Source organism: Echeneis naucrates, chromosome 1 (assembly GCF_900963305.1).
Source record: "Echeneis naucrates chromosome 1, fEcheNa1.1, whole genome shotgun sequence".
Classification (NCBI taxonomy): Eukaryota; Metazoa; Chordata; class Actinopteri; order Carangiformes; family Echeneidae; genus Echeneis; species Echeneis naucrates.
The window spans coordinates 3,623,228-3,639,129 of record NC_042511.1 but is presented as its reverse complement, the minus strand read 5'-3'; the positions used below and the strand labels follow the sequence as shown (position 1 = coordinate 3,639,129).

The 15,902-nt window shown below is 42.7% G+C and overlaps 2 protein-coding genes across 2 annotated transcripts; both read right to left on the bottom strand.

Moving 5' to 3' along the window:
* Positions 1–547: 547 nt before the first annotated feature.
* Positions 548–7,744, bottom strand: txndc11 (thioredoxin domain containing 11). The gene is made up of 13 exons (XM_029511626.1): positions 7,433–7,744; positions 5,665–5,761; positions 5,385–5,504; positions 4,959–5,056; positions 4,620–4,749; positions 4,376–4,469; positions 3,875–3,987; positions 3,577–3,780; positions 2,752–3,415; positions 2,450–2,637; positions 1,994–2,106; positions 1,802–1,882; positions 548–1,437 (listed from the first exon to the last, which is right to left on the bottom strand). Exons 1-13 carry the CDS (start codon positions 7,555–7,557, stop codon positions 909–911), a joined length of 2,556 nt encoding a protein of 851 aa, XP_029367486.1. The 5' UTR covers positions 7,558–7,744; the 3' UTR covers positions 548–908.
* Positions 7,745–8,345: 601 nt separating this feature from the next.
* Positions 8,346–15,217, bottom strand: LOC115049089 (bifunctional apoptosis regulator). Its single transcript, XM_029511064.1, has 9 exons — positions 15,003–15,217; positions 13,882–14,185; positions 12,956–13,054; positions 12,360–12,453; positions 11,048–11,220; positions 10,739–10,883; positions 10,439–10,621; positions 9,858–10,054; positions 8,346–9,562 (listed from the first exon to the last, which is right to left on the bottom strand). Exons 2-9 carry the CDS (start codon positions 14,175–14,177, stop codon positions 9,370–9,372), a joined length of 1,380 nt encoding a protein of 459 aa, XP_029366924.1. The 5' UTR covers positions 14,178–14,185; positions 15,003–15,217; the 3' UTR covers positions 8,346–9,369.
* Positions 15,218–15,902: the final 685 nt, after the last annotated feature.

The following is a 15,902-nucleotide window of genomic DNA, read 5'->3' as shown; positions in this document are numbered from 1 at the left end:
AATTTCAACTGAATACTTATTACTCCATTCTTTACCATTGCAAACTTCGTTCTTCATTCATGCTGAAGTCTCGAAGTTGTGCTACTTTAGCATTTACCAATTCCAGGAGGTCTGATCAGTCTAAAGTCTTAAATCTGTTTAACAGAGATCAATTTAGGAACAAACCGGAATTTATGACCCATAAAATAAAAAACAAAGATTACATTAAAAACGGAGCAGCTTTCATATCTTGGCTTTTACTGTGAAAAAACATAGGAAGTGAATGAATTACACTGATATTAGTGAGTGCAGAAATATTGATGGAAGTTAGCAGCAGAGTGAGGAGAATAACATGACGTGAAATTAGTTCTGTGGAAATGAATGTTACATTTATCGTGGGAACTTTTTGGGGGGGTTGCAGATAAATTGATCACCTTTTTAATTAGTGACTGGTCCGGATGTTGTTGCTGGTTGTGAACTCAGCCATCATCTGATTATTGGCTTTCATATGAGGATTTATGTTGACTCTGGGAAGGTAGAGATTTTGGCTGCAGACTTTAAACTTTAACTTGGCTCTTCACTTGAATTTTTTTTTTTTTTTTTTTGTTCAAACGTCACGACTGAGTCTTTTGAATAGAACAGTTGGCACTGAATTCCCACACTGTTGTGTTACTCAGAGTGGGTGAGCCCACCATCATCACAGCACTTTGGAGTTTTCCCCCTCTCTCGTGTTTTGCGACTTAGCAGCGGTCTCCAGTTTCCTTCAGATCTTTGACGACAGATCATAACTGTCCGTCCTAATGCCAGTTTCATTTGGTCCTGTTTCACCATGCCTCATTCTGATCAGCCTTTTTCAGTTCCATCGTGGCTCTTGTTGCTCTCTCTCCCTGTCTTTGTGGTGTTCTCAGGACTCCCAGCGGCCTCGTGGGTCAGGAGGCCATTTGGCTTCTTTTCTGCTCAGCCTCCTTCCTCTCCAGGTCCGCCTGCTCTCTGGCCTCCGTCCTGTCCTTCAGGGCACTCAGCAGGATCCTGAGCAGCGTATTCTCATTGAGCAGGCTCTCTGAGGTGTCTGCCAGCTCCTGCAGTCGCCGCACCGCCTCCCCCAGCTGCCGGCTCTTCTCCTGGTGCTGCTCCTGCAAGCTTTGCCTCTCCCGCTGCAACTCTGCATTCTGCGCTTCTAAGCTGCGAGTGTCGAGCGTCAGGCGGCGGTTTTCGCGCCACAGCTGTGCCAGCTGTTTGGAGAGACGCTCGCGGGCGTGATGCAGCGCTTGGACCTCACGCTGGAGTGCCAGGAACTCTGCATGGAGGATGGCGCTGGGCCCTAAGCTGTCTGCGTCGGCAGGAGATGTCACCGGTTTGTCTGCGTTACGCACAGAACCGGAGTGACGCAGGATGAAGTGGAGGAGGTTGGGTAACGTGATGGACAAATCATCAGGAAACTTCACACTGAGGTGTTTTCTTAAAGAGAAGAAAGAAAAGGGGGAAACTAATTTATTCTGTTTATTACTTTGGATGGAATGCACCTGTATGTCTCTTATTTGGACCAGTTTTCTTTTCTTGAGCATTTAATCAGCTCAAACTTTCAGTGGCAAACAGGGCTCTCTCTTCTCTAGAGAACATTGAGGAGAACTTTTGATTGCTCTGTAAAAAAAAAGATGAATTGTTCTTGGGAACAATTGAATAGAAACTTTGTTGAAAATGCAGATCCCTGTCAGTGGAAACCCAAAAATCTTTTTCCAAAATAAAAAAACGAAACAAAACACGCCATGTTACGACAAAACACACACAGACAAACTGTTACACACTATGAAGTACCACTCACCTGTGTCGGGGGAAGAGAAGCACAGATGGAACATGATCTGCCATGAACTCCCAGGGAAGGTCGTTTCGGGCAACATTTACCCTACACGAAAGGAGATTTGTGGGTAAAGTATTTCCATCCTGTCTTGTTGCAGAATTGCGATGAAACTATGATTTAAACGTCAACATTACACCACAGCTCCTCCGAACTCACCTGGCCACAGTGATGGTGCTGTTTCCCTGCAGAAGTCGGGCAAGCTGGATGATTATGTGGTTGAGAGCAGAGCAGAAGCCGCACCACTGAGTGTAGTAGAAGAGCAGGACATCCTGCAGCACAACACACACACATCTTTATATGTTCCAAATTTATTTAGATCCACGGTGAGTGGACTGAACCGATGACCTTCCTGCTGTCCTTTCTTAATGATGATACAACTGCGTCATTTTGAGGTGCAGGACATTAAGGAAAAAAAAAAATGGTTGGAAATTTAAATATTAAATCTTTGTAGGAAAGACTGTAAAGGTTCCCAGAGTCCTCAGAATTTGTCCAGATATGACAGAAATATTGAATGAGCTTTATCTGTGTTATTAGCATGACAACAGTAAAATAAAATAATAATGAAAAATAAATTTACTGTCAAAATCAATGTGTAGTGGAGTCTCCGCTCACCCTCTGAGGATCCATGACGGAGGGAAGGAAGGAGGAGGTGGTCAGCTCTGTGATGAGGTGGCGAGGAGGCGTCTGCTGGCGTTCGCCTGGACGCCTGGCATCCTCCTCACTCCCCCCCCTGCTCTCCTCTCCAACCAAGTGTCTTTGCAACAGACTGTAAGGGGCACTGAAGTTCCTAATGAAAGCCTCTTTAACAAGACACAGACACACACACACAACATGAAAACACCTGTCAGACAGTCAAACCACACACAATTTTTAGACAACTGATCTACTAGAGTGAAATCCTTCCACCATCTTACCCAGAGATTCTGTTACTGTGGCTGCTGGGTTTCGGTGAAGGACATAATGAACCTCGTCTTTAAGGTTCACAATAGCTGCAAAAGACCTGCCGCTGCTCCCTTCACCTGGGGTACCGGCCTCCTGGTGAAGAGAGGCACTTCTGTTTCCCGTTGCCCCGAGCCTCACTGCCAGAGGCCAGTTCAGAGCAACATCCAGCACATAAAACCTGAGGGTCCTGTTGGTCTGACACCGGAGCCCTGTGATGCCGTCTCCTCCCTGCTGAGGGGCAGAAGATGGAGGTGGAGCGCTCTGTGTGTCTGGCCTCTCTTTGGCTTGTGATTCGTTGCGCTGAGGTTCCACTTTTCTGCAGCAGGCACTGTATCGACTGAAGGGGCTGTAGCTGTTCAGAAAGGTGCTACAACCCTCTGAGGGGGCAGATTCTATGGACACGGGGGCAGTTACTTGGTGGAGGCAGCAGTGTCTGAGAAAAGGCTGCGACACGGCGGAGAACGAGCAGTGTACGGTGGCGCCGGGGACACTCGACCCTGACTGGGTGAGACACAACTCGCACACATTCACGTTGGACTCGGGGAGAAGAACTGACTGGCAGCACGGTGAATTTTTGTCCAGGCTGGAGTGATTATTGTTATCACAGGAATGATAACGCACAGCAATGTCAGCAATCTGAAAGATAGAAGAATGCATTGAAAAAAAAAAAAAAATAATAGATGATTCAAAACAAGGTGAAACAGTGCTTTAAATCTTTAAACACGGTTACAGCCACATCGGAAATAAGCAGTAAAATTTACGGTACAAACTTTAAACTATTAAGAGAGACAGTTCACCTGTTGCAGAATGGGATTGGGCTTGGACCCGAGTGGATTGTGTGGCAGGAACAGCAGCAGTGCCGGACCTTTAGTCAGCTCCTGTTCCAGGAGACGGGATTTTGTTCCTGGGGGCTGCATCCAGTGGAGGACGGTCTCATGGTGTTCGAACACCCAACTACAAATGGCCTCTGACGTGAAGTTACGCTCCCTTCGGGGGAAAATCTGGAAGAACAGAAAAACATACAGTCAATGCAGGAACAACCTATTAGTCTACATGCAGAATCATATCACACTAATTTCATTCAGTGTGTCTTACCAAAGAGGAGTTAAATCTTCTATGGAGGTAAACAGTTTCATCTTCTTCTAGTGGGATGGCCTCTGCCACCTGTTTGTTGGTCACGACCCCAAAACGCACAGCTCCGCGGTAATCTGCACCAGAAACCAATTCAGGGGTGAAGACTGACAACAGTGTATTATCCACATCATTTAACCATTATGGTGCATTCAGATTTTTATTTACAGCTGTTCTCTTCCCTGCTGACTTTTTTCATTTTTCCTAATCCAACTCTACATTCCTCACATAATTCGAGCAGAGAATATAAAATATTTTCTTCATTAACTAATCCTCCAAATACCTTACAGAGCAGAGAATCCCAGTTAGAAGTTGGTAAACCCTGTTGTATGACACTGACATATGACTAACTTGATAATTGGTTGTTTTCACTGCAAACTTATTTCACAGTTTCATTTGATGCCAAAGAGGCAGTTGCGTTTTAGCAGTAAGAACTAGTCTCAGTGCTATATGATCACTTCTCACCCCTTTTCAGTGCCTGCAGGGCAGAAGACAAATATGTGATGTACCCCGGCGGCTGAGGAGACGAGTTAAACTGGAAGAAACCCACCACTCGAGGCTAGAAGCACAAAAGACACACAGACCATATCACCCTATCACACCTGAGGTAAGGTAACGCAACACCACCAACAAAAGGGTCAGTGACAGCGATGAGTGTTTGCTGCACATAATCCACCAGAGTGAATGTGGATCGGGGGCAGATCGGTACCTCGTGGTAGGAGAGGAACTCTTCAAGTATGGCTTTTGATGAGAGGTAAGTGAGCGGTGTGATGACTTTGAGGAGAAAACTTTCCACATATGGAGCCACAAAGGGACCTTTGTACTCAATAGGCCCAAACCTGCATCACAGACACACAGAGTCTGCTCTATGAACATTTTATTTCCAGTTTCATTGGAAATCTGATCTTCACAGTACAAAGTAACATTAAGCGGAAATACTTTACAAAGTCATAACAATTATTGCTATGGATGCAGTTACACTGATATAGCACACCTCGCACAATTCTTCACCATCCATTCTAACTCTTTAAAGCCTCCTCTCGCTCACCTTCTATAAAACAGATGGATGATGGGATACTGGTAGAAGCGATTTTGCTTCCTGCACTTCCCCTGACTCCACCAACAGTTCACAGCCACAAACTGCACCTGTGCTCACATGAGAAAGAGAGTTGAACAAACAAAGATTATTCCCACACAGGTTATGTTGTTATCATTTGTAACCATTTGTGAATCAAGGTTACATCCCAAAATTGTAAATTGAAACAGCATTAAATATGCATTTCACATAAATATATATATATATATATATATTTTTTTTTTTTTTTATAAAATACAAAAGTTATTTTTTCCCCTGTACACATCTAATGTGTCTGTCTACGTTGACAATCATGTTTCTACAACAAGTGTAATTTGTTATTTCAACAATCCCTCAACAATCCCTCCCTGAGTTTTAAACGCATTACATGCCCACTACCTGTTTGGCCAGCTTCTTAGCAACCTGCTGCACTTCCTGTCTGGCAGCCATCGAGTGCGCACACCACGGTGCATAGAAGAAGATGAGGGACACCTCTGCCATACTCCTCAGACGCTCCACCTGAACGGAAAATCCTCACGTTATGTTTGCGCTGTGTTTTAATTACAAGTTTGAATTTATTATTGCCAGCTTGTGAGACTTGTTGAAACTCTTCGGTTGACAGAGGCTGCAGTCTACATCAGTTGCAGATGAAAGGTCTGGCTGTTTGGGCTGAACTCACCTGGTCCAGCTGTCCCAGGTAGAGGTCAACAACCGGGGCATCAGGAGAGAAGAACCGCACCGGAGGCCGAGCTGATGCCACCACATTCTTGGCACGACTAGAGACAAGAAAGGACTTTAGTTTAAATCAGGAACCATCATGACACCATCGGTTTGGGGTATGTGACAGTATATATGTGTAACCTGAGGCAATCTGAATCAGCTGATTTGTCATACTGAATGTAATGAAGAACCTTCATTTGTCAAATTTGTTAATATACTACAACAGATGTAATTAGTTGGTTATTTCATCCAGCATAATTATTGATTTTTTTTTTTTTTTTATAGATTTCATAGATATAGATCAAAATACCCATGGATATTAAAGATGAACCAGTCTGATACACCTGATTGGTATAAGAACTTTTATAAATGATTCCAAAGAGTTGGAGGACAATGATTATAAATTTGTAGAGAAGATAACACTGCTATTGAATCGTTATCAGCAGATGAGGATGAAGAGAAATAGCTGTCTCAGTGCATCCTTATTTCAGATTATAGAGGATACAGTGTACAAGTATAGCATGAAACAGGATTTTCTGCTGCCCAGCGAACTGATCAGAGAAGCTCTTGATGCACTTGGGTTTCTGCAGCTGGAGTCTCAACCCCCGACGTCACTGAACCGCAGGAGAAGGATAATTTGTCTGCAATTTGCTTAAGTCGTGATCTCTCTTGCCTTCAGTGAGCTCCCCAGCTGAATTAACGGAGCGTTGCTTAGTGCTCAGACGATGAACCAACTCATCAATAAAACAACTGACCAATGAACCACCAACAATTTTGATGCTCAGATGATTGCGCAGCCATTTATTAAGACAGAAAGTTAAACATGCTCAGGTCCAGGCTCGCCATTTAGCAAACTTTCAAGGGAAAAAAAAGACAGGATGTTGCTGAGATGAATTGCTTCACTTGTTTTTACACTGTCACCACCAAAGTCAAATCACTTTATCCTTAAAAACCACAATCACATATGGTAACTGCCTTGGGCAGAAAAGCATCTGTATAACCAAGTTAGTTAAAACATTTATTAACCATGGCCAGATTTATCTCCTACTGAGCTCCTTCATTTTTGGCCCCTATTGCCCCCACCAAACATGTCAGGGTCATAATTTTTAGTAGTCTATAAGTCATACAAACCATCCAAAACTAGCAATAAAGCAGGGACTTTTGAAGACCAGGTAAAGTGGGCAGCTGTTGTTGACTCATCTTGCATTTGAATTTCCACATTTATGCTTATATTTATGATTCCCAGGAAGAGGAATACAGATCACATCATCGGAAAGAGTCACAGAAAACCCCTAAATAGAGCTGTGATATCTTCATTCAGGAGATACTGCAGGACTTTTGTGTTCCTGATAAACTGCTCCAGCACATAAAGTGGGGCTGAAGGGGAACCTGGAGGTGTGCAGGACAATAAATGGAGAGGTCACCAAACGTGTATCAAAGACAGGACTGAGGTGATTGTGAATGACCCCAAAAACTAAAAGATTCACAAAATACCGCAGCTGAGAGTGCATCGTCTGTTTAAACGGGGTAAAGCATCAGTTATCCGTTTCTGTCAGATGTAACCTGATTTACTTAATAACCTGATGATGACCTGACCATAACTGGATTATAACATGGAGCAGCTAATTCCCAGATTACCGCCGATACTGTCCGTGCGTCCGAGTGGACCCGATCAGCTGTCACCGGGCTTCACCGACATTCACCGACAGACACGTTTCTTGTTTTACCTGCATGTGAACTTGACGGCCAGCACGAGCAGGACGCCGAACACGATAGCCCCGCAGAGTAGATCCGGTCTCCGGGCCATCAGAAACAGCACCTGCCGGAGAGACTGCCGCACCCGGCGCAGCATTACCGCCTGCGGTCGGCTCCCAGTCCCATTTATACGGCCCGGCGCCTCGCCGCGTCCATTTGCCTAAACGGGGAGGAGGAGGAGGCCCTGGTCGACGGCAGACGCAGCTAACCTGGATTGGACACCGGTGCCGCCGCTGTGTACGGTTTTCAAACACCGTCGGACCAACCTTTCTTCCCCACGTCGACTTTTTACTTCCGCAACAACGACGTCCGACGTGGGCGGGGTCGACTCCAAAAATGTTGTGGGGTCTGTTTAAAAAAAAAAAAAAAAAAAAAGAAAAACAGAAGGAAACCTTTTAACACCGCCATCACAAAAAACAAAAATATAAAGAGATTACCTACAGTTTGCTTTGCGTGTATCGCGTTTATTATTATTATTATCATTATTATTTTGCTGTTGCCGTTTTACGTTTCCAGTCTTGGAGTGATCTTTTCAGACGGTTCCTACGTTGTTATGGCGACAGCCGTTGCTGCCGTGACAACCGCGCAACGCCAGAGGGCGGTCGTTCCTAACGCTTCAATCAAACTTTATTAACAAATAACACTTTTGTGTACATATTTTAATTATAAAAATAATAAATAAAAGGCCCCAAGCTCACATGTATTTTAAAAAAATGTTAATGTTTCAGGCGTTGAGGTGGTATTGTGGTTTTTTTTTTTTCTTTTAATCGAAAAATCATGTTTATGTCGAGGGTCAGGATTAGTTTTTAAATAGTTCTTAATGTTTTTGTTTTTAAAAGGATTTACTGCGTAATTAAGTGAGAAAACTGGATATTATTATTTAAAAATCTTTATTTTTCCTTGGTCATTAGAGAACACTGAAGAGAGAGAAAAAAAAAATCACAGTGTAGAACTTTTAAGTGCAAATGGACAACATAAGAAATTATTTATTTGATTGGCTCTTCCAACTCACCACAGTCAACTGTACACTGCAAACAAAATGTTTTGAACTATAAAAAAAAAAAAGTGCAACATAATCTTTCTCACCAGCATAAGCAAGTAAAATCCTAAAAAAAATTAAAATTTTTGTTTAGCATCTTGGTAAAATTTAAGAACATAATATTATTTCCAATCAAAGTCCCACAGATTTGTGAAAAAACCATCTCGGACTTCCAAGAGTCCAAGATGGTTCTTTCTGATATTTCTTCCCTCAAATCAATGGCGGCTCCTCACAGACTGCAGAACTCTTACCCTCAAGTCACTTGAAGCATTTGATGTATTTGATGGTGCTCTGCAGACAGCTTTGTAGCACCAAGTTCACAGCTCCCGCCAGAGTCCCAATGAGGACCCAAACAGAGTCCAACTCATACTTCTATCTAAGTGATTGTGGATTTCATGCCTGTGAAAATAAGTGACCAACAAATATTCTTTTTGTTTTCTTCCACTGTTGGGTGTCCTGGTAATTGGACCAGTCTTTACTGCCACCAATTTTAAGCATGACTATCATTTGCATTACTGCACTTGGTCCATATAGGCATAGTGGTTTGTGAATGCACTGTGCACACAAAGAGATTGCTGTGGTGGTCTCTCAGAAGCAGTAATATCACAGATATTTCACCGTTTCTTATCATGTTGGCTTTGCTTCCCCTTAAATAGCTCAAAGCCTCTCATGTTTCTTGTTCCGCATGGCAACCATCCAGCAGAGAGACGAAACTGGAAACAAGAAAACCTCCATTCCAACAGCAAACAAAGCCAGTCCCATATGAGTTAAATGCTGAAAATAAACAATTCAGCAACTGGATATCTGGCTATTTATTTAATTTGCTGTGATGTGTATGGCATTAATTTGGCACTGGCTACATGCAGTTTGTTATAGTGCCTGTGTTTCTGGGTGCATTAGCTGCTGCACCACCAGGTCTATATTGATGATGGGACTGAAGTAAAGCGCCCAGTAGAAGAGGCAGTTGCACACAAACTGAGGGACAAAAGGCCACAGGAGGGCAAAGGCAAACCCCTGAGATAACATCTTCCACAAGTGGTTCCACATCTTGCGAGGCAGAGTCCTGAAGAAAGATTAGGTCATAAATTCAAAATCAGCACTAATACAACAGAGTGGAGCACTCTGAATTTCAATTACGTACATTCCAAAACAACCAAAGCTATAAAACACAGTAGAAGTTTAAGGTGGAGCCCAGAAGTGTCATAGGTTCTTTAAACTTCAGGAAATAGGTACCTACACATACAAAGTTCTTAAAATCCTAGCAGAAAAGGCCTTTAATGTTACTGGATATATGTTTGCGCCATTAAAAATTCTGAATAGTGAAGAAAGAAAGCACTTGGCCCTTTTGAAGTGTGTACCTGATCCTGGCTGCTGTCCACAGTCTCCACAAGGCGCAGCCTTCCAGCACAGACAGCAGCATGGCGTTAACGATAATGAAGCGAGATGTCCAATAGTGGACGGCTAACCAGTCCCAAGCAAACTCTGCTATCAGCTGGTATGGAAGCAGAAGGTACTTCACAAGAAACTCTGCCCACTGTCGCCAGCTGGGCTCCAACTGAAACAAGAACATCACAGAAAAACGATGAAGACAAGAAAAAATCTTTCAAACATTTGGATAGATATTAAGGGAGAAGATTCTTGGACTGAAATATCACTCACACGAAGAACTCAACAGGTCTATTAACTGCAATCAACGTTCAACCTGCATGACCTGAACATTACTCCTTTACTGGACTTACTGGACTAAATTCCGAGGCTACATAGTTTCCACATCAATTAATAAGGTGATGCTGATTACAGCCTCTTTCACGCTCACAGGATCTTCTCAATCTAATTATCATCTGTAAACAACACATGAAGTGCATTTAAGTGTACCTAACCTTTTCTTTCTTAGTGGAACTAACAGTATAATGTGGACAGTTTTCTTTGGATTTGTCACCTGTGTGTTGAGAAAGCTGCTCTCTCTCACTGATTGGTCGATGTGCGTGATGGCTGGACAGCAGGTGTGCAGGAAGGGCAGGAAAGTTTCAGAGTAGTCGAATAAATACAAGTAGAACAGCGTGAGACGAGGGGAACGCTTCAGAGCATAAAGCAAGAAGAGAGACTTCCCAGCATTAGCCGCCTGGTTTCAAAAAAACAAAACAAAACAAGCATTTAAAAAGGAGTGAAAACACAAACTAGCACGTATTAATGCAAATATTTGCAAAGTGAGCCAGTTTGCGGAATAATCAGTATTTACTTTGTATTCCCAGAGGTTTTGTGGAGGTTTGACCCCCAAGGCTTTCACTCTGTCCAGCTCAGCCAGAATGGCCCGTCGATGAGCCTGATTCTCAATGCTGTAAGGTGATTTTAACAACTCTTCATCTCCCAGCATCAATAATAGCCTGAAGCACAGAAATAAGGTATGACCATATAAAAACAGATAAAAAGTGGAAAATGTGTGGCAGGCTCACTAAAAAAAAATTCATAAATTGTGTATGGTAAAATGTATCCACAGTTAAAAACCATGCCCCCCCCCCCCCCCATACACACAGTTTCCTTCCTTTACCTTCCGTTGACATTTTCTTGTTGGAAGGGCTCACGGTAAAGCTGGGCCCACGGCCCCAGCTGTTCCAGCCACAACACCACTTCCTCTGGTGTCCAGTGGGACACTGGTTTGCTGATCAGTAGGTCATGCTGCTCCACCACACCACTGCCCCAGTGATACACCAACACCATCACCTGGAAACACACAAACACAGCTCTTTAAATATTTAGATGCAAAGAAAAGATTCAGTGAGACATATGGGGCCATCAGGTTTGCAGAGAGGCTGGAATTCCTTGTGGGCCAGACTGAGTTCACACTCACACACATGCAAGCGCGCACGGATGCACACCCACCTACACCCGCTCACACACAGCCATCATAACCTACATCAGTAGTAGTAGTAGTAGTAGTAGTACATCAGTAGTAGGGTGTTGCAGGAATCACCATCGCCAGTAGAGCTCAGCATTAACGACTTTTCTTTTTAATTCGACAAAAACGTGGATGTGATTAGTATCAACTGAAAATCCTTATTACAGCTTCCTAGGTTTCCCATCACAATTGCTGATATCTGCCGTGGAAATAAGCACATGCTGTGTCCTTGTTGTTAAGTCAAATATATCAAAACCTCAAATTTTTACTCATTTGGTAGTGGAGAATGCACAAAAGAAAAAGGTTATGCAACCTACTTTAAATTTCCTTAATATAGTCTTATTCAGCAATGATAGTCATCCAGAAAGTGGGGTCAAAAACTGTAATTTGTTTACACACAAACACAAATTTACTGCCACGTAGCAAAATACACAGTGAAATTGCTCCAAAGTGCCACATGGGCAGAATAAACATGTGCTATCCACATGATATGAACCACCAACCCTTTGAGTTCAGTTAAAATACACAAGATATGTGAAAAAACACATTTGGTGAATGCTGTATCTTATCAAGAAAGAGTATTATTTACACAAACTTATTTAAATGAATCATTTATGAAACAGCATTGAATTTGTTTAAAATTTATATTTGTCAAGAGCCAGGTCCAACAAAACTTGAAAATCGACATTATACAATCAGCTCTAAAAACAAAACACAAAACTGAAGAAATCTGTGTTGTGAAGTGAAGTTGCTCCCTCTGTGCTCTTTCTTTAATGTTATCCTTTGGAATTTGAGCTTCATTAATAAATCGATCACTGAGTTAAAAACGGCAAAAACAAGGTGAATCTTCTGACTGAAGCTGAAAGGTGGGTCAAACAGTAGCAGCCAGAAACCTTAGCACAATATTAAAGACATCATTTTACTTTAAAGGACAATTTGGTTTTTACTGCTCTTGGATACTTACAGCCACACATGTGAGAGCAACCAGGACGCCAGAGAAGAAGATACCAGCTCCTTTGTTCTGGTTTGTCCTGGCTCTACCTAAGTTGTCACCATATCTAAAAAAAAACCAAAACAAAACAAAACCCACACACATAGAAAGGCTTAGAAAGCTCCACAACATATAAGCAATAAAATAATAATGAACACAGATCAGACAGATACCAGGCACGTTCACATAAATGACATCATCATCATCCAAAGTTCCACTGTTCTTACAAAACAATCTGTGATGAAAACCTGAGCTGCACAAACTCTGATGAATTTCCAGAAGGGAATGTAAGGGATGTAACTAGAAGCTGCATCAGTTATATAAGCAAGTGTACTAAGCCTCTGTAGCCTGGTTCTCATCTCACATTGAGGCTACCAGCTCAAAACTACATTAACCATAATGTGTATAATACTCTGTTGCATTGTGGGTATTATAGGCTGCAGGTTTTCACAATGAGGAAGTAAAGTACAGGTCTCTGATTCTGATTCTTATTTTAAACTTTACTCCAACATTTTGATTAATTATTATTTTAAATCACAAACGTTATGTCACATCTTGTGCTGTACTACCTCTGGAAGGCCAGCAAGCTTCGTGAAATTTTGGGGTTTGCCTGGATCTCCGCTCTCCTCCGGTGAACAACATCATGGAACAGCTTGTCGGTTGCATCCCTGTGAGGAACACAAGTAATCTGTGAATCAAAGTGACACGTCCAACAAGATAGCAAATGCAGGGCGTGAAGGTGGAAGGTGAGGTTATCTTTATTGAACTACCAAGCTGGTGCCAATTTTTGTCAGGAGAGCAAAGATTTGTGATAAAGCTTCTCCTTTACACTTCTCCTCTTTTTCTCATATAAACAGTGAGCTGCTCAGGTGACTTGATGTGTGGTACACAATAATGTCGGGCCAATGCGCAGACAGTGCTGTCAACCTTTTTTCAGGAATTTACTTGGTTGTGGGACTGTCAAATGAAATCTCCCTCTTTGGTGCAATTCACAGATTTATGGAGTGGAGGTGGACTGGCAACCTGCCCAGGGTGTACCCCACCTTTGCCCATTGTGAGCTGGGATTGGCTCCATCACCTCCCACGATCCGGAAACAGATAAGCAGTAGATGATGAATGAATGAATGAATAATCTCATTGAATGAATGATCAGAGATGCTATCTTTAGTTACTTTTTCTTTTGAGATATTTACATATTGAAATTTGATTTTTTGCTGATAATTGACTGTTTATTAGTAAGGCAGGGTCCTGAAAGCAGCTTGCTATTAAACAAAATTCAGCATTTGTTGAGTAGAAAAACAAATTTATATTCCAAATAGCAGGTTATTCAGATTAGTAGTATAAAAAGGTTCCAATGACAGGCACAGCTACACACACACACACACACACACACACTTTCTCAGATGCTTGACACTCCGGGGTTCTACACTATTGGTGTGAGAAAACGCAAATACTTGTTCAAAAATCAAACGTTGATTCACTGATGTGGTCTTACCTCAGCAGTATGTTGATTCTAGGAAAGCCTTCCCACTTCTCCCGGCACTCTGGACACTCATTCTTGTGCGAAGACTCCCACCAGAGAGCCAGACAGTGACGGCAGAAGTTATGGCCACAGGTCAAAGTGGTAGGGTTCACTAAGATGTCGTAACAACAGTGGCAGGAAAATTCATGCTCTGAGATGCTGCTGCTGGTTGAGGACATGGACTGAGAAGACTCGTGTATGTGAGGGGGGACGACATTTGATACTTCCAGACCGCCACCTGTTGAATCCCACTCCATCTTGTGCAACATATTCAAAACTGAAAAAAAGAGGAGAAACAAGGTTATAGAGGAGGGACCAGGTGGCATAAATAATATTAGTTCAAAGAAGAAATAAAGTAGAGTTTCTTCAACTTTTCAGAGACAACTAACAATCATTTGGAAGCAGCCAAGCATCTTTTAAAATGCTGCTTATGCTTTGGGTCATCAGAATTGATAATGTCCATACTGTATGAAAAAGTGGCTAGGGTTCATTTGATTTGGATGATAATAATATACTTTTGCTGGGACTCTTTTCAGACAGTATTTTACAGTCTGGTGGTCGCACCTGTAAGGATCTGAATAGCAGATGGGAAGCTTCATCGCATGTATACACAAAAACACAACAGGCACCAGGTCACATTAATTTTAAACACACTTGTGCTGTTTTGCATGCAGAAGGCGTGACATGATAGCGACAAATAAGCTAGTGAGGACACCGGTCAGCAGACAGGACGGCCACCAGCACCAAACCGGGGACAGACAGACAGACAGACAGACAGTCTGTAGTGTCTGTAGTGTCTGCAGTCTGCAGCCTGACGCGTTTTATACTCCTACTACACAACAGACATCCGGACGCTAGCTGAAACTGGCTAAGCTAGGCGCTAGCTACAAGCTAGCTCAACAACAACGGCATTTGACATCCAACACGATCGGTCTTCTGAAAAGTAAAGAGGAAGAGCAGTTCACCTGAATCACAGACACGGGCTAAATGTACGTCAGGTTGAGGAGTAACAGACGAAAGCCAAACCGGTAACTACACGACAGCTAAGTTGCCTCAGCTAAGTTAGCAGCGCCGCTTAGAAGCAGCAGTCTCACCTGAGCTCAGGTCCGACCCTCCGCAGGTGAGCGGTCCGGGTTTCACATTACTTTCTGTTAAACCAGCTCACGGCTTCAGCTGTATCTATAAGCTCAAATCAAACCGAGCATCGGAGAGGTAAACATCGCCATCCTCACTGCAATGGAAACCCCTCCACACACACACACACACACACACATCTACGTCACAGAGCCACCTGGTGACCTGTGACCTTTCGGCTACCTGAGGCACAGGTGGACTGAGGACGGAGAGGGATCCGGTCCGGTGTCGTCCTCGGTTGTGTTGCAAAAAAAAACTAGACACTCAGCTGTTTTCAGCTATATGGCTTTTTAAAGCTGCTGGGGTCAAAGTTCAGATCAGACTCAGGACTGAATTCTGGTTCTTCAGTTCCTTTATAAATGATAATAATAATGAAAACAGTGGTTGTGTTTCAATATCTGGATTGTTTTGATTGGAGGTGTGTATGTGTGTGTGTCAGAGGGAATAAATGTGGCCCAGCCTTGACACACACTTCAGGAGCAGGTCTGAGGACTCTGGCAGGTATTTATCTTCAGTATGTGGATTGACGGCATCACCCTCAGCGGTACGTCAGGTTGAGGTTGACAGGAGAATCAACCTGACCAGTGATAATACGCCGAACTGCAAGGAGGGAGCTCAGTAGTTTCACAAATACTCCAAACAACAACTGGACTACAGACACAGATCACAGTTTTATCCTTACAGTTAATCTCTTCCTCTGGATCTAAAGGTATGCCAAATTTACTGAAATGTGGAACCATTTTGTAAGAATTAAATATATAGTTAATATACAATACATAATGGGTTTTTTTTTGCACCAAAATGTATATCTGAAGAGTTGAGATATTTTTTATGTGTTACACTTTGTATATAGTTTGTTA